This window comes from Sceloporus occidentalis, unplaced genomic scaffold (assembly GCF_023333645.1).
Source record: "Sceloporus occidentalis isolate IW3139 unplaced genomic scaffold, rSceOcc1.0.p SCAF_2, whole genome shotgun sequence".
In the NCBI taxonomy this organism is placed as follows: Eukaryota; Metazoa; Chordata; class Lepidosauria; order Squamata; family Phrynosomatidae; genus Sceloporus; species Sceloporus occidentalis.
Genome location: NW_028316982.1, coordinates 9,069,020 through 9,093,159, shown reverse-complemented (window position 1 = coordinate 9,093,159; position 24,140 = coordinate 9,069,020). Strand labels below are relative to the sequence as shown.

At 41.9% G+C, this 24,140-nt stretch overlaps 1 protein-coding gene across 1 annotated transcript in view; it reads left to right on the top strand.

Moving 5' to 3' along the window:
* Nucleotides 1-24,140, top strand: part of LOC149317949 (chordin-like) — a 76,423-nt gene that overhangs the window by 28,472 nt on the left and 23,811 nt on the right. The window contains exons 5-15 of the mRNA XM_089507531.1: nucleotides 2,426-2,543; nucleotides 4,336-4,432; nucleotides 7,258-7,399; nucleotides 9,592-9,735; nucleotides 10,615-10,697; nucleotides 10,820-10,967; nucleotides 13,302-13,408; nucleotides 14,536-14,652; nucleotides 16,328-16,484; nucleotides 19,278-19,522; nucleotides 21,928-22,041. Of these exons, the coding sequence (XP_089363657.1) occupies nucleotides 2,426-2,543; nucleotides 4,336-4,432; nucleotides 7,258-7,399; nucleotides 9,592-9,735; nucleotides 10,615-10,697; nucleotides 10,820-10,967; nucleotides 13,302-13,408; nucleotides 14,536-14,652; nucleotides 16,328-16,484; nucleotides 19,278-19,522; nucleotides 21,928-22,041 (1,472 nt within the window). The remainder of the gene's footprint in view (nucleotides 1-2,425; nucleotides 2,544-4,335; nucleotides 4,433-7,257; nucleotides 7,400-9,591; nucleotides 9,736-10,614; nucleotides 10,698-10,819; nucleotides 10,968-13,301; nucleotides 13,409-14,535; nucleotides 14,653-16,327; nucleotides 16,485-19,277; nucleotides 19,523-21,927; nucleotides 22,042-24,140) is intronic.

Here is a 24,140-nt window from a genome sequence, read left to right as displayed (position 1 = left end):
AATGCTATACAAAAAGAAAAAGGGGAGGGGGACTGTGTCCACCCTTGCTCTAGATTTTAAAAAGAAGCTTGTTCTATACATAATTACAAATGCAAGAATGTTATTCATTCAAATATAGATGAGTAATCAAAAACCTAGCAGAGCGAGAATTGATTAAGAAAATCTGGGATTGGTTTGGGAAGGTTACGCTAACAACATGACGAAGTACCAAAAATATGCATTGATGTTAGGAAGATGGGAACCTGTGGTTCAGTATTTAGAAAAAGATGGTGTACAAGTGACTTGAATAGTGCCTTTATAAAGTTGTTAGGTCTAGAAAGAGTGGCATTTAAAAATGATTTTACTGGGTCAGTTTGTAAGTGTGGGTTTGGAATATAGTTATCTGGTTGAAATGTCATTTAACTGTACAGTTCAGTGTATAATGTCTTCAGGTTTGCAGCTTAAGCATAGAAGACCTTTTTCTTGTATATGTTCAAGTATTTATTTATATACAGTATTATGCTTTATAAGAGATCTTGCACATTAAAAACTTTTTCAGCTCTCCTGACTAGTAAATATATAATGAAAAATCCTTGCCCAATCTAAGTCCATGTCCCAGCTTTTACCAGTGTAGTTGTGGAACTGTGTACAACCATCGACTGGAAAAGTCACTTTTTGAACTACAGGTCTCTGAATCTTGGCTATAATCTTGTAAACTCCAGAGCTAAGTCCTGCAGGTGGAAGATAGCCTGTTAAATGTTTCCCTGCATTAAAAGAATAAAGGAGGAAAACCCACCTTCATGCAAGTAGAAAATTAGCAGAGCAAGGTTGGAACGTTTCTTCTTGATATGCTAGCTTTCCATTTAGGGGACTTTTGTTTTGTTTTGTTTTGTTTATCCCTTCACTGCACATAAAGGAGCCTTCAAAAATGGCATTTTGCAATCTGCAGTGCTGGAGTCCACCCAAACACCACCTCACTTCCACTGTCTTGTTCTTATGCCATTGCAAACTGTTTATGTGACTGCCTCTCACCTACACATCTGTTTTAACATAAAAAGAAATTATCATTGCTCCGAGATATATATATATATATATATATATATATATAGATTCAGAGACTTAAGGCCCCAACACCACATGGCCTCAAGCCCAGAGAATAATATCATGTATTGAAGAATGCTGAAAACACAAGTAACTCAGTTTCATCTTTAGCAGTGGAAGAAGGCAGAAGCTTATGTTTTATATATTTTTCTTCTGTTTATTAAGCACTTGAATTTCAACTTTTTAAAAAATATGATTAACTGCATTCTTTTTGGATCTAAGAAAAATGAGGGAATTACTACTGCTTTGCTTTTAATCATAGACAGCCACACACACACACACACACACACACACACACACACACACACACAGCCTGTATGTATGTGCATTCAAGTCGCCTGTAAATTTATGATGACCCCATGATTTCATAGGGTTTAATTAGGCAAGGAATACTCAAAGGTGATTTTGCCAATTCAATCTTCTGAAATATAGTCTGTAACCCTCGATATGGTGGTATAGTTGTTTGAGCATTGGTCTATGACTGGATAATAAGATCAAATCCTGGCACAGCCATGGAAACCCATTGGTGGCCTTGGGCAAGTCACACTCTCTCAGCTTCAGGGAAAGGCAAAGGCAAAATCCCTCTGAAAACTCTTGCCAAGAAAACCCCATGAGAGAGTCACTTTAGGATCGCCATAGGTTGGAAACAACTTGGAGGCATACAACAACACATAAAATGAAAGACAGTGAGCACGGCAACATTTTACATATTTTTTGTTATTTTCTTCATTAAGTAATGTGGGCATTTAATGTAAGTGTGGTAAATGTTGTGTGTGATCTTGTATGGGTTGTTGACAGTGTCTGTTTTGAGATTATGGTTGAGAAATTACACAAAGGCGATGAAGCTGACAGAATTTCCCAGTTAGTTGTGTGATGCTACCTCATTAGTGAATTGTGCTGTTGTGCAGTTAAAGATGCACGTGCATCTTCATGATCAATGTGCAACTGTGTAAAGTGCACAAACGCATATAGCACATTTCACAGACAAATATATCACATGCACATCCATCCATAAAAATCCTGCATACCCAGTTCTGCTTCCACAACCTAAAACCTATGGCAATTCTGCACCAAGCAAAAATCCAACCACTTCTGACAGGGAATTTACATATGGGTAAGATGCTAACAAAATCCTGACCATTGTGCTATGAGATGCTATTCATGTGACATTATTCAGGGCAGAGAAAGTGTGAAAAGGGTACATACTCATAATGTTAAAACTATCACATTGTCTCATTTTAAGACCTTAAACTTTAAAAAGATAAAACTGTATCTAGCTCACACAGGCTTTGTGGATTGCTTATGCCTTTAAAAGGATCACAGAAACTATCATTTTGATTCCCAGAATTTGTCGCCTTGCTCACCAGTGGCTCAGAGTCATGGATGCCTGCAACCAGTGCAGTAGCAAAAGCCAGGTTCAGCCTCCTACGCTCTCACCTGCTCTTCTCCATCATCTATGAGAGGTAGGTGAAGTCCCTTTCGTAATGCATTCAGGTAGTCCTTCATGTGAGCCAATGTGGCATAGTGCTTTGAGTGTTGAACTAGGACTCTGGAAGCAAGGTTCAATTCCCCACTAAGCCATGGAAACCCACTGGCTGACCATGGGCAAGTCACATACTTTCAGCCTTAGGGGAAAACAATGGCTAACCTCCTCTGAACAAATCTTGCTAAGAAAACCCTTAGGGTTACCATAAGTCAGAAACAACTTGAAGGCACACTACAACAGGAGAGGGGATATGCCCCTTGCTTTTCCATAGTTGTCTGCTCCTGCTATAGTATTGTAGATCCGGCAGACCACAAAATGGGGCCCCATGAGCTGCATGTGATCTGTTGGCTGCACAGTGCATGGAATTTGACAGAATTTAGGGCCTCGGCATAGCTTAATCTGTTTCTCTCATGGAGGGTCTAGCTGCATCTTGTGTGCCAGGGAGACAGACTAGATGACTTCTGAGTCCCCTTCCAGATGATTCTCTGTCTTACACATCATATATAATGTTCATTGTGCTCTATACAAATATGAATGGCCCACTTCTGCTTAAAGCAGAAAGGGCTTCATTTGATAACTTTGTTTGGGTTCAAGTATCTCCCAGCCTGCTGCTACTCTCCTAACCTGGATTTTTCTGTTTCTTGGGCTTCACTGCCCATTGCACTGACTGGCCTATCACAAATATCATTATGAAACCACCAAACTGGTGAGTCCCAGTTTTGAATTGCACTGTAGACATCTCAGGCAGAAATGCTCTTCCTGTCATGGTTGTTATTATTTTTTATTAAAAACAAATTTGGAGGGAAATGGGAAAGAGTCCAATAAACAATTTCAGCAGCCTCATGTTCCCAGGCCCCAACTTCTCTCTCCCCCCAACACACCCCAGAGTCTGCCTTTGCTCTGGACTGGTGTCTCCGTGGGGGACCTTCTGCCTCCAGCTTGGCTCCGGGGAGCTGCAATCAATCAATCATCTCTGATTGTTAAAACTGCCTTTAACAATTGGCCGCCTCTGGGAGAGAAAGACAGAACCACGCTCACCCATTCTAACAGGCAGGCTCTTTTTCCAAGCCTTTACATAGCCAAGCAATGACTAATGTTCAAAACGTATGCACATCCCAAAAACCAGCCGCAAAAGCTGTTATTCTTTTCCACCAGGCCAAAGATATATTTTCCTTCCTTGAGTCTGGTAAGGGAGGAAAACTTAGTGTGATACTATGAGTTTGTTGTTGGTCCTGCTGTAGGCCATCACTGGCTTGGGGGTTCATCAATGAGCCCACGTGTTCATAACTAGAGCTTGGAAAAGTTCCTCTTTTGGATTACTATGCTGGCAGGGCTATGCCAGGATTTGTGGTCCCAAAAGGAACTTTTTTTCTGATCTCTGTCCACAGTAGGAAATACTTCATAGCCGTTGGCACATAGGAATATGTTTCCTGAAGCCATCTGTCTCTCTGAGGGCCATGCTGGCAGGGCTATTACAACTTCTGTAGTCCAAAAAGGAACTTTTTTCAAATCTCTGTCCAAAATTAGACATACCCGGTAGCCTGTGGCACATAGGAATCTGTTCCCTGAAGCCAGAATCCTCTCTGACTGCCTAGCCCAAAGCTAGCTATTGTTCCACAGTATTGGCTGCAGAAGATCCACTGGTCCACAAAAATTCCAACTAAAGTTGTGGTTTATTGTGGTTCCAGAGATCAATAAGAGTCAGCTAGGGAACTGCTCCTGCCTTCCAGACCCAAATCACATGCCACCTTTTTCTTCTCCTTTCATAGGCTGAGCCAGCCAAGCCGAGTCCGTTTCACATCTCCCAATGGAACTGTTCTTTTTGAGCATCCTGTGCAGAAAGGCATCTCTTCTCAGGATGGCATGGTGAGTGAACCTTATTCTGACCTGGAATTGGATGTAGTTCCAGGCTTCCCCAAAAGTGCTGACCACTGACACGTGCTACTGCTATAAAATAAGTTTTATTGGTGCTAACTAATGCAGTAGTTAGTATAGAGCAGAAATGCTTTCAAGTCCTTTTCTTGTTGTGGTCCAGCAGCCCCTCACATCCAGTGATAAAAATGAGCCCCCATTCTAATTCTACCCAGACTATCCCCAGCTGGCGATCCAACTCAATCCCCATAGTTGGCTATATGGGGGCCCCCTGGATTGGTATCCATCCCATCCTGCCTCCAAGCTGGGACCAATGGAAGACAAATTCCAAAAGGTTATATAGTACAAAAGCAAAGAAAACCATGACTCATGTCCTCCCCATATGAGTATGAGAATTTTGCAAACAGGTTAGCAACGGTGGAAAATTCTCTCTCTCAATCCATTGTCAGCCTTTTCCCAGCCTCAAATTGCCAAACCAATGCAAAAAGGATCAAACAAGGTCACATATATAAACTGATTCTTTCTCTATACTGTCCAGCAGTCAACATTTGGCAATGATGCTAACAACTCCAAAACCCATCTGCCTAGTGGCAGAGGCCCAGCTCGCTACAGACCTCAAGGATGTTGCCACCTTCATATCTTCCTTTGTTTGTGGATGGGCGTTTTTAAATTTCTGGAAGAGCATAGGAGAGACTCCTGGGGGAGACTTAACCATACCATCTCCATATAGTTCATGGTGTTCAGGAAAAAGAGCCAGTCCTTTGGTGTACAAGTTTTGAATTAAAACTCCCAGAGTCCCCCAGCTGACATAGCACTCTGTCACACATTGCCTTTAAACTGCCATACCATTTAGATAATAGTGCCTTTGGCCATGCCTGTTGCACAATGCTGTAATAATAATAATAATAATAATAATAATAATAACAACAACAACAACAACAACAACACAACAACAATAGAGTTTATTTATATCTTCCCACCTCTCCCAATTGGATCGAGGCAGGATCACAACAGAGTTTTAAAAATACAATTAAAACATTACAATATTATTATCACACAAGTTAAAACCACAGTTAAAAACATAAAATCAACAATCATGGGGTCAGATGCTCTCGTTCCATACAGAAACAATCTGTAATTCATAGAAGGTCAGGTGGTTATGCACGTCGAAAAAGCTCTGTCTTAACCGCCTTCCTGAAAGTTTCCAGGGATGTAGCAAGGCGGATCTCCTCAGGGAGTCCATTTCATAGTGTGGGGACAGCTATACTAAATGCTTTTTGGGAAGTAGAAACATATTTAGATGCTGGTATCTCTAACAATTTCTTCCCATTTGTTTGAAGAGTGCGGGGTGGATTGTATAGGGAAATACGTTCCCGTAAGTAACCCAAACCCAAGCCATGTAGGGCTTTAAAGGTCATAACCAACACCTTGTGTTGTGCCCGGAAGCTAATTGGAAGCCAGTGTAGATCTTTCAGAATAGGTGTTATGTGGTCAACTCTCGAGGTTCCAGTGACCAACCTGGCTGCCACATTTTGCACTAATTGGAGCTTCCGAACTTGATACAAGGGTAGCCCCATGTAGAGTGCATTGCAGAAATCGAGACGAGAGATTACCAGAGCATGTACTATAGGTTCAAAGTCCTTTTGGTCGAGGTAGGGTCGCAGTTGGCGTATCAACTGAAGTTGATACCAAGCACTTCTGGCCGTCACATCTACTTGCGATGACAAACATAGAGATGGATCCAAAAGTACTCCCAAACTGCAAACTTCATCCTTCAGGGGAAGTGTGACCCCGTATAGGAGTGGTTGACAAATTTCCTTCCCCAGGCCTAAGGATCCTATGGCAAGGACCTCCATTTTCTCTGGATTCAGCCTGAGTTTGTTTTTCCTCATCCAGTCCATTACCGACCCAAAGCAGGAATTCAGAGGGGAGATGTCATCTTTAGTCACTATAACAGTCGGGGACATAGAGAAGCATATTTGGGTGTCATTAGCGTACTGATAACCCCGTGCCCCATGTCTCTGGATGATCTCTCCCAGCATTTTCATGTAAATGTTAAACAGCATCTTCATCTTTGTCCTTGAAGCATGATGAGCCATTGATGGAAAAACCTGTCAATAAGTTCCGAATAGCTTTGGTATAGTGCTAGTCTTCAGGGGTGGTAAGCAGTTCTGCGATTGTGTAGTCAGATGGTGTCAGTGTCTCCTCCTCATCTTCCTTTTGCTATTCCATAATAGCCTTTGGGGGAGTTACTTCCATTCCCCCCACCCTTTTTTAAAAAACTGCATTAGCATAACTCTGCAATTATATATATATTTTTAAAAAACCCACACACATACATAATGCTCACTGGGTTGAGCACGCAGGCAGAAGAGAGCATGAAGGGGCAGAAAACAGCCCTATCGTACTAATGGAGGAATGTGGGATAGAAAGTGCTTCCAAATGTACACATGAACACATCTCCAAAAGTATGTATGCACTTCTCTTCATTAATGTGATTGGGGTGAGAAAGGAGGTGGTGTGATAAATTCCATAGTGGTTGCCCTTGCTGTCGGGGAATTATGGGATTTATAATCTCAAAAAACAATAACTTCCCTTCCTCCAGGCTCTGGCAGTGTCAGGCAAAACATAGCTATCCCAAATCAACAGTATCCCTGAATGAATCCATTACTCCATCTAACCCTGCTCGAAATGCATGGGCTGATCATACAGGTCTGTTGGAGTTTGGATTTGCATCCCATTCCATGGATTTCTAATGGCCAACATATGATCTGAGAAACTGTTCTCTCCTGCCTCTCTCTTCCTGGCTACCCTTATAGATCTGTGGCATGTGGCGGAACCTGCAAAAGCCCTCCATCCGGCTGTTGAAAGTGGACCAACTACATGTATCTCTGGTCACCAAATCTCATCCTATGGGTGAGATCCGAGGCAAAATTATCAGACACCGGGCCCTCTTTGCAGGTAATCCATGGCTGGAAGAAGGCCCTACTCGTTCAGTTCTGTCTCAGCACTAGGTTCTTACTGTCAACTGACTGTTGTGCAAGGCTCTTTTAACAAATGAGATGTGTCATACGTTAACTTCTTTAATTAGTGTTTTTAATAGGAACAACTTGTTCCGTTGTTTTAATTTTTATTGTTCAGGTGTCTTTTCCTTCTATACTTTGTTCTTCTCTGCTATAAGCCAATTGGATCCAATGCTGGGAGAAAGGTGGGAACATTAATTAATTATCTCTGCAGGCAAGAGAACTAGTATAATGTACTGCACTGGAACCTTGACGATCCAGGTTTGAAGATCCAGGTTACCCATTGAGTTGTCAAACTCACTGGGTAACCGTGGGTTAGTCACTTTCTTTCAGTCTATCCTACCTCATTGGGCTCTTGTGAAGATAAAGTGGGGAGAAGAACCAGAGACATGGATCGTATCTTGAAGTCACTGTGGCCTGTTACAGACTGCCAGAATAAAGCTGCTTTGGGTCTCTTTGGAGGTATGCTATTTAAATGATGCATGGGTCCTAAGAGTCCGGAGGTCGCACCAAAGCCACGCTCTATTCCTAAGCACCGGAGTGCAGCTTTTGGTGCAGCTTCCGGATTCTTAGGACCTATGCATCATTTAAATAGCATACCTCCAAAGAGACCCGAAGCAGCTTTATTTTGGCCGTCTGTAACAGGCATGTATAACTTTTTAATCATATAAATTGTCAGTCTGCAAATATATCCAGAGATCTAGAGCTATTGCTTATGATGCAAATTACTCCCCACCGCCATTGCTTCTTTATAGAGTACAGCATGATACCTCTATCTGTGGGGGATACATTCCTGGGCTTACCGTGGAAATGCAAAACAAGGAATGATAGCAAACCCTATTAAAATGAATGACTTCTGGTACAAGTTGACCAGAGGACAACTTGCACTGGAGGACTTAGAGATTCCTAGACAGAACACCTCTCTAGGCATTTCTAGGTCTTACAGCACAACTCTGTGGTCAACTGAGACCACATTTTTTTTGGATATGGGTTAGTGAAACTATGGGTACTGGTCCGATGCATACAAGGCTTGTACTGTACTGGAAGATTCTGGGCTGTTAGCTCGGTTAACATAAAGAGTGCATGCCCGTTTTACTGCAAGGGTGGGCATAGAGGCCACTGGGCTTTTCTTTATTTGGGGGTGGCTTGGTTTGGGGGAACTCAAAGGTAGACTACCTCTTCTGGAAGCTATTTGGGGGCATTTAGGGTAAAAAAAAAATCTGAAAAAGTGGGGTTTGTGGGGAAGCTCTTGAGGGTTTAGGCAAGCCTTATTTGGTGGAAAGCCCACTTTGGAGAGCCACCTGATGGCCCATGGGCTGCACTTTCCCCAGCCATGTTCTAGTGCTTGCCTGAAGGCCAACCTCAGTCCCATAGCTAAAAAAAATCATAATAAGGTTATCTGCATGAGTGAGAAATCACTGACTCAGCCAGAATATAGCTGAGTGACTCTCTGGCGCAACTGTTTGAATGATAGACTTCCCAAGAAGAGCTGGGCTTGACTCTCCACTTGACTCACACTGTGAAAACTACTTGATGCATCATTTCATCTGATGGGTGCTTTGGGGTATGAGCTTTAGCCTACCCGAGTTCCCAAGAAGGTAATCCATAAGACCACTTCCATGGTCTGATGAGCCAGGTCTAAGTCAAGCTTGAGTTGAATTGCCAAGAGATTTGGTCAGCAACCAAGGTTCTAGTGCCAGTAGGCAAAATCCATTAGCGCAGCAAAAGTGAGATTCCAAATTAGCCAGCATGGGGCAGATGCCAAAAGTAACTCAAGCATAGGGAACATTTTGTCTGTTGTTGTGTGCCTTCATGTCATTTCTGACTTTTGGCAATACGAAGGCAACCCTATCCTGGGGTTTTCTTGGCAAGATTTGTTCAGAAAGGGTTTACCATTGCCTTCTCATGAGATTGAGAGAGTGTGACTCACCCAAGATCACCCCATGGGTTTCATGGCTGAGCTGGGAATTGAACTCCAACCATCGAATGCCTATGCCATGCTGAACATACCAGGAAGCAAGGAGTGGATAACACCATGGACAGCTCCATGTGGGGGAGGCTGGAGATGCCAGACAGCATCAGCCTGTGTATTGCCAAGGGAACCACAATATGCTTTCTTCTTTGTTTCAGAAACATTCAGCGCTATCCTGACATCTATGGATCCAACCCTCCTTGGCATGGGAGGCATCACTATGCTAACTTTGAGTGATACAGAGAACAATCTACATTTTGTCCTAGTGACCAGGGGGCTTCTGGAATCTGGAACAGACAAAAGTAAGAAATGGGCAAAGGAGGAAACTTGTTGGGTAGGACACAGCCATAAGGCTGAAAGCATCTGTGTCCCAATCATTTAGGATTAAGAGATAACCAGGTCTTCCAAACAAAATCTAGGTGTTTTATCAGTGGGAGCATCCATGTGAGTAGCATGACAAATCAACTCCAGATTTTAGAAAATATAAATGAAGTATTCAGGGTGCTGAGCCCTATCCCCAAATGTTGTGTGTGTGTTGTATGCCTTCAAGTCATTTCTGATTTATGGTGATCCTAAGGCAAGTCTATTTTAGGATTTTCTTGGCAAGCTTCATCAGAGAGGGTTTGCCAGTGCTATCCTCTGAGGCTGAAAGATTGTGACTTGCCCAAGGTCACCCAGTGAGTTTTCATGGCTGGCTAGGCAGGAATTCGAAACCTTGTTTTTAAGAGTCCTAATCCAACGCTCAAACTGGCTCTCTTAAGTTTAGCGTGAAAACCAGAGTGTATTCATGGCCTCAATGGCATGGCAGTCAGTAGCCATCACTGCTTGGTCTCAGAAAAACCTAGGTTCAGCTCCCACAGCAGCAAAGGACTCATTGATGCCACTTTTGCCAAGAAAACCTCATGGTTTCCTCCATTGCCTTAGGGTTGCCATAAGTCAGAAATGCTTTGAACAACAACAATCTTCAGGCTATGTGCATAAGGTATATATGAAACATAAATAAATTCCATGCTTAGACTTTGGTCGTTAACTCCAAGATATCTCATATATGTATATGCAAATACAGGTATTCCAAAATTATACACACATACACACACACACACACACCTAAAACCCTTCTAGTCCTAAGCATTTTGGATAAAGGAAGCTTAACCATGTTCATTTTCTCCCTTCTTTCCTAGAATCCCCTTTGCTTCCCCTGAGAGTCCAGATTCTGCACCAGGACACAGTCCTAAGAGATATCAAGGCCAATGTCACTGCTCAGGCAAGTCACAATCTTTTTTTTTCTTGTTGTTAATTCAGAGGTATAGTTCTTCTTGTTAAATTGAGGCCTCTCTATTTCCTTGTTCCTCTTCAAGTGCCTCAATGTGCTCTTTGCCTCCCCAGGACCCTGACTTTGCAGAAGTGCTGACAGGACTTTCAAGCCAAGAGATGCTGTGGCTGGTACAAGGGCAACTGAGAATAAAGGCAGAGGTGGAAGGCAGATTTGGGCGCCAGATTGCAGGATTCATCACTACCAAGAGAAGCTGTGACAGTGAGTAGAGTTAAGATTGGGGAAAGACATGCACACTGACACTGACACTGTATCTGCAATAACCCAGTTTGACAGCGCTTTAACTGCCATGGCTCCATCCTATGGAATCCTAGGATTGTTAGTTTATTGTGGCGCCACTGTTCTCTGACAGAGAAGGCTAAATATCTCACAAAACTAAAGATCCCAAAATTCCATAGAATTGAACCATGGCAGTTGAAGTGGTGTCAAAGTGGTTTATTTCTGCAGTGCAGATGCATCCCTAATGACATAAAAGGATGTTTCCACTTTTTTTTTCCTGGATGGGCTCTTTTATCAGCTGTGTGGCAAGAAGAAATTCAACAGGTATGTCTTTCTTCCCTGTGGATTTGAAGCAATAAGGCAGCAGCAGAGAGTGGGATGTATCTGGCTGTATCCACACTACAGAAATAACCCATTGACACTGCTTTAACTGCCGTGGCTCCATCCTATGGAATCCCAGGATTTGCAGTTTGTTGTGACACCAGAGCTCCCTGACAAAGAAGGCTAATGTCTTACAAAGCTATATTTCTCAAAATTACATAGCAACCATGGCAGTTAAAGCAGTGCCAAACTGGATTATTCCTGCAGTGTGGATGGACTCTTTGTCTCTCATAGCGCTAGAAGCCTGGGCCACCCATGGTGTCAATGAAAGAGAGTTCTTCTCCATTCAACAGAGTATTTTCTTAGGCAATTCGCTGTCACAAGATGTGTGTTGGTTATTGCCTTTGATGGTATCAAAAAGGGGTTAGACCAGTTCATAGAGGATTGGTCTGTCAGTGGCTATTTGACATGGTTCCAAAATGCTCAAAGGCAGTCTACCTCTGATTAGAAGGCACTGACTGTCAACAGAAGGGAGTGGTTTGTGTGTGCAAGCATCCTGAGGCTCTGCAGGAGGAACATTCCTACAGGTATGGTGCTTTGACTAGATGAATCTTGGCCCAGTTCTATAAAGCTTGTCTTATCATTATGAACGCTTTTCCCAGTGAACTTCTGCCTGAACTGTGGCTCTCCGTTTGGAGTGGAGTGGAGAAACTGTAGGCCCTTGAGCTGTGTACCCTATAGATCTTCTTGTGGCGCTTGAAGCACCCTATCAGTCTTCCAAATCAAACTCCTCGCCTGTTATTTATTTATTTCATTTGTATTTATTTATTTCATTTGTTCAGGAGGGACCCAAGGCAGCTCACAGATAAAAACATTTAAAAAATCTCAATGAAATTTTGAACAATTAAAATAATCTACCCACAATATAAAATTACCTACAAGAATACAGAAGTTTAAAGCATAACTGAAACCCACCTGCTCCATAAAAACCACCCTGATATGAATTATATAGCAAATGCCTGCTTATTTTTCAACAAAACCCGTTTAAAGAAAGGCATGTAATTTATCCAAAACATATTCCTGTTACAGCAGCAAAGTTTTCCAAACACACAGTTACATGGGCATGTAGTGCCCTTCTGTCCTCATCATTACAACCAGAGCTTAGAAAAACGCACACTGTTTTTCTGTGTTTCACCTCAAGCAATCCACAAAGATGAATTTTAGATGCAGATTGTGTAATATCTGTACATTTTAGGAAATTATTGCATGAACAAATAACCTGACCGCTACCTAACAGGACGCAGGTGGGTTTTATCGTGCATAATTCACCACCAGTTCTACCAGGCGATTGCATACTGACTGTATCCTGGGTCCCAGGCATGCTTCAGAGGCTGCTTTCTGACTTTGAAAAGCAGCCCCCGAAGTGCGCTTGAGACACAGGATACAGACAGTATGCAATCACCCTGTGGAATCGGCAGTGAATTACAAGTGATAATACCTACCATTAGGGAGCAGTCGGGTTATTTGTCCCTGTGATAATTTCCTTATTTGTCCTTTTAAACTGATGTGTATCTTAACTGATGTTGTTTGTTAATTGTTGTTGTCCCCCACCTCAATCTTTGGGGTAAGAATTATTATTATTATTATTATTCATGATTTCATATGGGAGAAAAGCAGAAAAATAAATGAATAAATCTGCCTGTTTATCCCCCCCCCCAAAAAAAAAAAAAAGCCACCAGCTTTCCCAAAGTACTAGTTTCAAGCTCAAACCTAGCCCCTGACTGGAAATGCCACACCATCACTTCCAGTATGCAGCCTATGAGACGATGGTCCCAAGTGGGCAAATTGCCCCACCAATACAGTTGCCCATCACTGTTTTAGATTGAATATGCAGTTTTCTAAGTAATTGATGACTCCCCTGTCTGAGTTTGATTTATTATTGGTTCTGGCAAATTTATCAGCATGATCTTATCCCCTCTTCTTTCTTGCTTCCAGCCATACAGAGTGTGCTATGTGGAGGAGATGCCCTGATTCCCACCCGGACAGGAGCTGTGGGTTCTGCCAAGTTCAATCTGCATGCAAATGGGACTTTGGAGTATCAGGTAGGAAAGAGCTTCCCATCTTGTATAAGGCCGAACCTTTCAACTACAACTCAAATAATCCCCCAGAAAAGGGAGGACAGGGTTTCAGGGATAGACCAGATTGTGGGAAGAAGAAGGTTATAGGCTACCTTTGGGGAAAGGGTTTAGAAGGAGAGTTACTCTCCAGCTCAGTGATTCCCAAATTCAGGCTTGTGCTTTAGACTGTGGCTCCCAGAATCCCAGACCATTGGCCATGATGGCTGAGGTTTCTGGGAGCTGAAATCCAAAACATTTGGAGTACAGGAATTTGGAAATCACTGCCTTAGAAGAATCTGGGAGGGCATTATGCTTGTCTCATATCTGAAGCAAGCATTACAAGCCCCATGATATTCATATAGTGGGCCCGTGGTATCCACTGGGGTTTGGTTCCAGGACTCCCTGTGAATACCAAAATCCATAGATATTCAAGACCCATTAAATACAATGGCATGGTAAAATGGTATCCCTTATATAAAATGGCAAAGTCAAGGTTTGCTCTTTGGAATTTATATATATATTTTTAATATTTTCAAGCCGTGGATGGTTGAATCCATGGATGAAGAATTTGTGGATATGGAAGGCTGGCTGTACTTCCTTGCTGCACATTTCTGTGACTTTTAAAAATACCCTTCAACTTTCCTGATTTGACAGGTGGTGAATCCACACTGCAGAAATAAAGCAGGTTGTCACCACTTTAACTGCCCTGACTCTATCCTACAGAATCCTGGAATTTATCCTTTGTTTTGGCACCAGCGCTCTCTGACCATGAAAGCTAAATATCTCACAAAACTACCAGTCCCAGAATTTCCACGGCATTGAGCCATGGCAGTTAAAGCAGTGTCAAACGGCATTATTTCTGCAGTGTGGAATAGCTGAGGGACAGTCTCCATTAATCCCACTTTTTCATTTGCTTTTAAAGTATCCCAGTTTTTCTTTTTTCCTCCCACTTTACCATAAGTCGGAAATTACTTGAAGGCATACCATCACCACCATGCTTTAACCGCCATGTTTCCATAGTGCCATCTATGTTGTCCAGAGTCCCCATAAAAGTTTCCTTTCCTTGTGGCTCATAAAATCGCATCTTCTGGTGCTTTTCTATTTCCCCACAGGTCCAGGTGGCAGGAACGGGAACTGAAGTGATCGGGGTCACATTGGAAACCAAACCTCGCAGACGAAATAAGCGTAATATCTTGTATGACATGACGCACAGCTATAGAGATGGAGTGGTGAGTTGTGGTGGAAAACAGGAGACAGCAGGAGGCTTGGAGCAGGAGTATGTGAACATATAGCAGAGCCTACAGAGCTGTACTGCGGATTTTTGGCAATTCGAACTCTGCAGGGCTACAGCATTGCTGTCATTGCGTTCCTTTTGGTGACTGAAAGTAATGATAGATACATAAAGCCTGTATCCACACTGCCAAAATAATCCAGTTTGACACTATTTTAACTGCCATGGCTCAATGCTGTGGGATTATAGAAACTATAATTTAAGGTGGCATCAACAGAGAAGGCTAAATGTCTCACGAAACCACACGTCCCAGAATTCCATAGCATTGAGCCATGGCAGTTAAAGTGGTGCTGAAGTGGATTATTTCTGCAGTGTGGATGCAGCCACTGTTACTTATCCAGCTGCTTAGTTATGTGTAGCTGTTTTTGGGTAAGCAGGATCCTGAAATAGCCTCACAAAGGGAGGGGAGCATATTGAAAATGTTTTTTTTTTTTTGTTTGGGGGGGTGTTGGCCAAAATATTTTTTAAAAGGTCAGGTCTTGGAGGTTGCAGTGGGGGCCCAAGAGGCAAATCGAGCCTCCCCCTAAGTTGCATGCAGCCTAGAAGAAGCACAGATACCATATTAGCTGTGGACCAACTGGTAACCAATGAAACCTAGCTGGCTGGGACTTTCATTTTAATAATAATAATAATAATAATAATAATAATAATAATAATAATAAATAATAGAGTCATAGAGCTGGAAGAGATGGCAAGAGCCATCCATTCCAAACCCCTGCCATGCAGGACCTCACAATCAAAGCACCCCCAACAAATGGCTATCCAGCTTCTGTTTAAAAACCTCCAAAGAAGGAGAGACTCCACCACATGCCAAGGCAGCATATTCCACTGTCAAATAGCACTTACTGTCAGGAAGGTCTTCCTAATGTCTAGGTGGAATCTCTTTTCCTGTAGTTTGAATCCATTGCTCTGGAGCAGAAGAGAACAAGCTTGCTTCATCCTCAATATGATAATGATGATGGTGATGGTGACACTGGCTGCCTATTAGCTTCCGGACACAGTATTAGGTGTTGGTCATTACCTATAAAGCCCTACATGGCTTGGGTCCAGCTTACCTGAGGGAACGCCTCCTCCCATACAATCCTTCCCGCACTCTCAGGTCCTCTGGGAAGAATCTCTTGCAGTCCTAGAAAACCAGACTGGTATCAACTTCCCAGAGGACGTTTTCTGTAGCCGCTCCAAAAATCTGGAATGACCTGCCAGAGGAGATCCGCCACATAACATCTTTGGAGGCCTTTAAGAAGGCAATAAAAACGGATCTCTTCTGGTGGTCCTTCCCAAACTGACCTCCTTCGGAATGTTCACTCTCAAAAGGCATAGCTGTTCCCACCGGACTGTGATCGCAATTGATTTTATTGGCCGCATTTTATTGGGAATTGCTGTTTTTAACTCTATTTTAGGGTGGGAGGGAGTTTTAGGATCTTTTGCTATGTTTTTACTTGAGGGTTGTTGTGTAGCATTTTTATTGTTTTCTTGTTTGTAGTTACCCACCTTGATCCAATACAGGAAGAGGTGGGATACAAATTATTATTATTATTATTATTATTATTATTATTATTATTATATCTTATTAATCAATAAGATTAATTGCAAACTCTCCCTCTTTTGGTCAGGCCAGTGGAACTTGGGGGCAAGTGACTGGGCGTGATGCTCACATGCTGCTGCAGAACGAGCTCTTCCTAAATGTGGCCACCAAAGAGTTTGAAGATGGAGAGCTGCGTGGCCAGATCACCTCTCTGCTGTACAGTGGACTCCTGGCACGAAACCAAGGTACCAGTACATGTCGCCAAGCAACATCAGAAGTTCACTAAGATAAGATCTTGCCAAATTCAATATTTTTCTGTAGTTTTCTTGAAAATTAAATTATTAGTGTATTTATAACTGAGAATGTTATTGAGAAAATCCCAGTTATTAAAAACAAGCAAACACAAGCTGAGAAAGGGGCAGAGGTTATCATGCTACAGTTCTGCCAAACTGGGAGCTAACCCAGAATACAGGATGTTAGGACCCTCGTCTGCTGGAAATGAATGTATCACGGGTAAGTACCAACGTTCTTTTTTTGGGAGCCTTGAAAAGTTACTTTTTTGTACTGAAAGTCATGAATCCTTCTGAGCAAGCAGTTTCTTCTCCCCCCCAAAAAAAAAATATTCCTTGAACATTGACATTTTTATTTGTTAAATTTTACATGTGGATCATTTTAGGATGTGTATGTCTTATTTGTTATATACATGTTTTAATTAATGCGTTTTAATTGATGTAGTGCATTGTTTATTTGTTGATCCTCACATTGATCCATGGGGAGTGGAAGGTAAGAAATAGACAGATAGATAGATAGATAGATAGATAGATAGATAGATAGATAGATAGATAGATCCCTGATGGTTCTGTCAAGTTTGCTCTAAAGAAGCATGGGTTCCCACAAATATTGGTGCTTGCCAGGATTTCCTGTTTATTGCAGCCTCTGCATTCATTAATTCAAATCATGGGGAGGGAGCTTCTTTGTAGCAATTTCTTGGATCTGTGACAAAGGTTTTAAAAAACTAAAATAAAATAAAATTCTGTTCCTGTGGTTTCCAGGACAAAATTTCCTGATTTTTTTTAAAGAAAATGATTCTTAGAATTATGGTATTACATTGCAAAAGTGACATTTCACTAATACCCTACAGCACAATAACACTTTTTTAAAAGTGAAAGAGACAATAAGAGACAGAGACAATGAAGATGTGATGGTGGGTTCTCCCCATTTTCAGGGCAACTAGATGATATCAGGGGATATCTTCAGGGATCTGATACTTGAGAGTAAGAGTGGGAGGAAACCCACCAGAGAAAAGAAGACAAGATAAGATGGAGCAAGGCAGAGTCAGGTCTGCAGAGAACAGAGGAGAGAGAAAGTGTAGAGTGTGCTGAAAACATTGAGTTAGATGTTTTTTCATACACACTGCTTTTTATATTCTCTCCAATTCTGGAACACAGAGCAACTCATCAGATGCTTAGAAATCTAGTAGAAAATAATACGGATTAAGCACTCCAGCCTGGAAATCCAAAATCCAAAAAAACTCCACTGAAACGTTTTGCCACCAGCCGCCCGTGTCTGCCTTTGAGGAGGAAGCTGAGGCACTTCTGCAAATTTATTTCTCATAACCTCAGTCTCTCTCCAGCCTCACATCTCATAAACAACAAAAATAGTGAGTGAATGAGGCACGAGGCTGGAGAGAGTCTGAGGAGCTGTGAAATGGCAGGAATCAAAGCATAGTGCTGAGTGTGAATCCGTGCCTCTCACCATTTTACAGATCTTCATGCGCTAGGGCTCTTCCAAAGGTTGTTCTTCATCATCATCATCATCATCATCATCATCATCATCATCTAATGGGGAAGTGATTTGTTGGAATGGACCTATACTGGAGGGCAAATTTTGTGTTCCTTTTTTTTAAAATTAAGTTATAGTGATATAGTGTAAAAAATACCATTTCACTACAGTGCTGTTGCAATGATACGCAGCTGCACCACAGCAATATAACTATAAATGTAAAAACAAGAAAAAATGTCGAAGAGAAGGAGACTGTTTTGTTCCAATATGTCTCAATTTAAAAAAACAAAACACTCACTTTGAGGGTGGGAATAAAATGTTGCAGTTGATGCTGGGAATCTCCTGAAAATAGTCTGGAACAACAGAAGTGTTTGGATATTTTAAAGACTCCCGAAAATATAGTATTAGTATCAAATACAGCAGGTTCCAGTGATTTTTCCTTCTAGAGGACCAAGGACCAGGGATTCTTCCTCTCAACTGGAGAAAGACTGTGGAAATATCAAGATTGATTTAAAAAAAAAAAAATCCAGAAAACCCAGATTACGTTCCTGTTCTCCATTTTATTTTGGAGATCCATACTTGTTTTGTTTATCCCAGAATATTTTCTGTCAGCTCCCAGTGTAACAACCCAGGCTTGCTGAGTTTGCCAACTTTGCAACCTGGGAGTTAACTCATGAAGTACAGAGTGCCTGGTTTAACCACCATCATGAACTAGGCATTCAGGTGATCAGAAGGTGACAATGGGATCACAGACAGAATGCAAATTATCTAACAAATGGCAAGCATGCTCAATCCCTCAGAGTCAAAGAGGTTTGTTGCTTGTTGCTAACTGTCTTTAAGTCGATCTCGACTCATGACAACTCTGTGGATGAGACACTTCCGAGACCCCCTGTGCTCCGTTGCACTGTTTAAGTCTTGTGCATTCATGCCCATGACCCACACCTGTTTCACTGGTACGATCAGAGTTTTTATACTTTTTATACCAGCTCTGCAGTTCAGTTTACTTGAACCCAGTATGAAATCAGAAAGAGGAGAAACAAAATCTGGGACTTTTCAGTTAGTATGGATGCACTCAGAGAATACTTTATCCAATGGCAACACCTTTACCCAGGCATTCTGTTCCTACAATGCATCTATTGAATGATTGTTTAGGGTTCTACTTCCCACTTTTACCTGATCTTTGGGTATTCTGGCAACTTCTCAATACATTTGCCCCTTCTGGAAGAGTTTATGATTTGTGACCTTTTTGTCTGCAGAACTTCCCATCCCCTTAGCTGGCCAGTTTGTGTCCCCTCCTGTACGTGCTGGATCAGCTGGGCATGCCTGGGTGTCTTTGGATGATCACTGCCACCTGCATTATGAGATCGTGGTAGCTGGCCTTGGCAGAGCGGATGATGGCACCGTCAGCGCTCACCTGCATGGTTTTGCTGAACTGGGCGAACTCCGGGAGAGCAGCCTCCAGGAGCACAGACGTCTGCTTAGGGGTTTCTATGGCACTGAGGTAAGGCACCTTGCAGAGGGTATTCAGGATGTCTGGTACAGGGCCACAGAACCTGGAAAAGTTGTAGCTTTTCCACATTGGGACACATCTAACTGAAAATGCCAGCCTGGCCATTTCCAGAGCTTGGAAAAAAATTGCCTTTCTTACAACCTCACAATCTCCCAGACATTATGGCTAGTAGGGAATTTGGAGAGCTGTAGTTTTGTAAAAAGTAATTTTTCCTTTTCTTATTGAAAGTGTTCCAGTTAAGGGATTTGCTGCCATAATCTTGGTGGTTGTTCCCAGACACTGGAAGTCCTTCCCTAGGGAGGCCAGGATGGCCCTGCCTTGCTGTCCTTTGTTATTAAGTTTAAATGTTTTTTATGCTGCCAAGCTTTTAGAAATAGACCGAGGTGGGCTTTTAATGGTGTGCAGTGCTGTTTTTAAGATTCATACATTGTCGTCTAATGACATTTAATGTTCAGTATTTCTAACTTTCTAAATTGTTTAATTATTTTTAAAATAACCTTTATATTTATACTGTTAGTAAAGGTTTTGCATAGTTTTATTCTGTATTGTTTTAAATGTGTTGTTAGCCACCTTGAGTCCCATTATTGAAGGTGATGCAAGATATGAATCCCATTGTGAGAGAAAGGTGGGATATAAATCCTTGAAATAAATAAATAAATATGAATAATTAATAAAATAATAAAATGAGGAGGTGGTGGAGGAGATTATGATGGTGGCCACTAACCTAGAGGGATAATTAAAAAAAAACAACAAGTTGAGACCTCCACAGAGAATTAGTCTATCAAATACTTTATTATCCATGGTCATTAAAAAAGTCCTCCACTTTTAGAGACAATGTACCTCTAAATACAAAATAAAATGGAGGAAAGCTACCACTGCACTCTCTCTTTTTTTGAGTTTCCAGAGAATATCATTTTCGGACTAAAACTCCCAGAATTCACCAGACAGCATTGTTTAGACGTCTCTAGCCAGGTGTCCCCATTAGATTTTTATTCCAAGGGCCTTCAGGCTGCCTCCTAAGGAAACAATACTGGACCAGAGAATTCTCCCCCACCCAAAAAAATAAAATAAATTGGACCACAATTCTGATTCAAGAACGATCTTACTGTGGTATTTTAATACACAACATTAGCAATTTGACAATGTAATATGATTGCTCTGAATGTGCTCATTCATTCATTCATTCATTCATTCTGCTTTCCATCCACATCTGCTTCCAGAGAAGAGATTCATTAGCTTAAAAATTGTATTTTCTAGATTTTGAAAAGCTGGCCAAGAAAAAGTACTTATTGCTTGCCTAGCATCACATTTGAGCTGAAGGATGTTATGGGGGTTTGGCACTTAACCCACCACTTTTCCACCAGATGTGAGGCTCTACCTAAACCTTCACTGCCATCAAATGAGATGATTTCCACAAACCTCACTGTTATCACCAAGAGTGAGGGATTTCCCTCATATCCACCTCTGCCACCAATGTAAGGACCTCCTCCTGTCCACCAATTGTGGAGACCTCCTAGATGTCTTCAAGGTATCTGTGTGAGATACTATGGCCTGTTACAGACAGCCAAAATAAAGCTGCTTCGTGTCAAAGTGGAGGTATGGTGTTTCAATGATGCATGCGTCCTAAGAGTTCAGAACTCGCACCAAAGCTACGCTCCAGCCCTAAGGACTGGAGTGTGGGTTTTGTGTGGCTTCTGGACTCATAGGACGCATGCATCATTGAAACACCATACCTCCACTGTGACTTGAAGCAGCTTTATTTTGGCTGTCTGTAACAGGCCTATGCAACTTTTATCTCCACTGGACACCATCCCTCTTTATTCACTGCTGCCACCACAGACACCTTGTCTGAATCTAGGCTTTATAATGTATAATATTCCTGGAGATCAGAAGCAAATAAATACAAAAAACAGTATAGTGGGCCCCTTGTATCCACTGGGGTTTGGTTCCAGGATCCTGCCTGGATACCAAAATCCATGGATACTCAAGCCTCTGGTATACAATGGGGAAGTAAAATGGTGTCCCTTATATAAAATAGTGAATTCTACACAATACAGTTGTATACAATTGTATACAGTTATAAACAAGGGAGTAGTCCCTTAGATGAAATAGCAAAATCAAGGTTTGCTTTTTGGCATTTATATTTTTTGAATATTTTAAATATTCTAAAGTCATGAGTGGGTTGAATCCATGGATAAGGAATCCGTGGATACAGAGGGCCAACTGTACCTTATTAACAGAAGTTGTACATAACAAAAATATTAATTTACACAGGCCCTCAATGAACAAACTGTAACTGTTTAAAATGTTTTTAATGGAGGAATGTGTAAACTATTAATACTGGGATTGGTATGGCTGTCTAGAGCCCCATTGATGTGCTTTTCCTTCCTCAATAGGCCCAAGGGGTTGTGAAAGACCTAGATAGAGAACTACTCCGCCACCTGGCCCAAGGCACAGCCTTCCTGCAAGTCAGCACCAAAGCAAACCCTCGAGGAGAGATGCGGGGAAAGGTGCGTGGTGGTCACTTGTCTTCCGCTCTCCACATTTCTGTGGGGTTTCTCTTGTTCTTGGATTAATAGTGGAAACTTCTGATCTGACTTGATATGGATCTTTATATGATCGGTTGTCATAATCATTGTATTGTTGTTATGTGCCTTTATGTTGTTTCCAACTTAAGGGACCCTAAGGCAAACCAACATTGTGTAATGGTTTGAGCATTGGAATGTGACTCTGGAGACCAGGGTTCAAAACCTGACTCAGCCATGGAAACCCACAGGATGACCTTGGGCAAGTCACACTCTCTCAGCCTCAGAGGATGGCCATGGCAAACCCCCTCTGAAGAAACTTGCCAAGAAAACCCCATGATTGGTTCACCTTAGGATCACTGTAAGTCAGATATGACTTGAAGGCACACAACAACAACAAAGCCAAACCTATCACAGGATTTCTTTGGCAAGATTTGTTCAGAGGGGGTTTGCCTTTTATTTCCTCTGAGACCCAGAGAGTGTGGCTTTTCTTTCATTTTATTTATTTCAAGGATTGATATCCCTCCTTTCTCCCACAATGGGATTCAATACATGTCACCCAGTGGGTGTCCATGGTCATGATTTGAATCCTGGTCTGCCAGAGTCCTAGCCTAACACTCACAGAAGGAAAGAGTGCAGTCTGGAAGACATTTGTGTAGAGATAATGAATTAGTTGGGATTAATTTTTTTCTTTTTTTGAGGGGGAGGATAATTGCATAATGATTGGAACTTAATGGGATAACTTCACTCCTTTTCTGTAACATATTTGTTTATTTAAAGTATTTATTTACAGTAAAGTATAAATAGCCTGCCATTCAGTGAAAAAGTATCCCGAATTCAGGCATTTTTATAATTAAATGAAGTGGCTTAATTACGAAGGAAATTAACTTCTTTTGGGAGTTTGGAACTTAAATCAATTTTAAAAACAGCAACAGAAAGTCTAGCAACAACTGAAAGAAAGACCAATTTTATTTTGGTATAAACTTTCCTGGACTTGATCCCACCTCATCATACATACAATGAAGTAACCTAAATGTAATTGACTAAGCTCAGGGAGCAGCCTCTTGGCTTCTGTCACTCATGTGCGCCATTTGTTACACAAATAAGAGTTGTTCCCTGCACCTCTTCTTTTGAGGTGAATGAAGCAGATGTCTGAATGATAAACAGGGCTGCTCCTGTCATATCTAATTTTGCGCTCAACTATCAGCAAGCAGGGAAGGGTGAAGCGTTCTCCACTCTCTCTAGAAATTCCACTGGCCTTTTGGCTTTCTGTAAAAATGCCTCTGAGGATCAGTGGGCACATTTTTGTCTCATGTTTTTGGCTGAGATAAAATTCACAGGGCCATGAAAAACCTCCCTGAAGAAATATTGTGAGTCTTATCAAGATGTTCTTTGGCTCTGAAAGCTGAAATTCCTCAAACAATTAGTCCAAATGGGAACTGCCAAACTGGCCAACATATTTTGTTACACTGGGGCAAATTCAGAGGCCTTTTTCTGAATGCTGATGGGTGGGTAGGAGCCTTGTGTTTATTTTACCAGAGTGACAGAAAGTTCCATTAAGTCCCAGAATCCCCCAGCCAACATTGCCATTGACTTCTGGGCCTTGTGATCCAGGAAGAAACTTTTCACAACTCTTTCACAGTTTGTCACCTGGGTTTTTTTAGCTGCTGAGACAAGCAGTGATCACTAACACTCAAACCCTAGATCACTGTAATCTTTCCAGAAGGGAAAGGAAGCAGACATTGCAGTTTTGAGAGCAGGGCATTGCTAGAGGGAGTGCAAAAGGTGCACACTCCTTGGGTGACATCTCAGAGGGGTTGAACACCTGATGGGGCAGTTGCTCACCATCTGCTAGGAGACCTCTGCAAAAGCAGAGGAAGAAGGGACATAGAAAAAGGAAGAAAGGAGGAGGACGCCACCAGCCATTGCAGAGCAGGAGGAGAGGGGACAGTAGAACAAGAAGTAGCAGTAGAATAGCAATAGCAATAGCATTTACATTACTATACCATTTAATAGTGAACGCAGCATTCTCTAAGTGGTTTACAATCTGTAAGTCACTTGCCTCCGATGAGCTGGGTATTCAT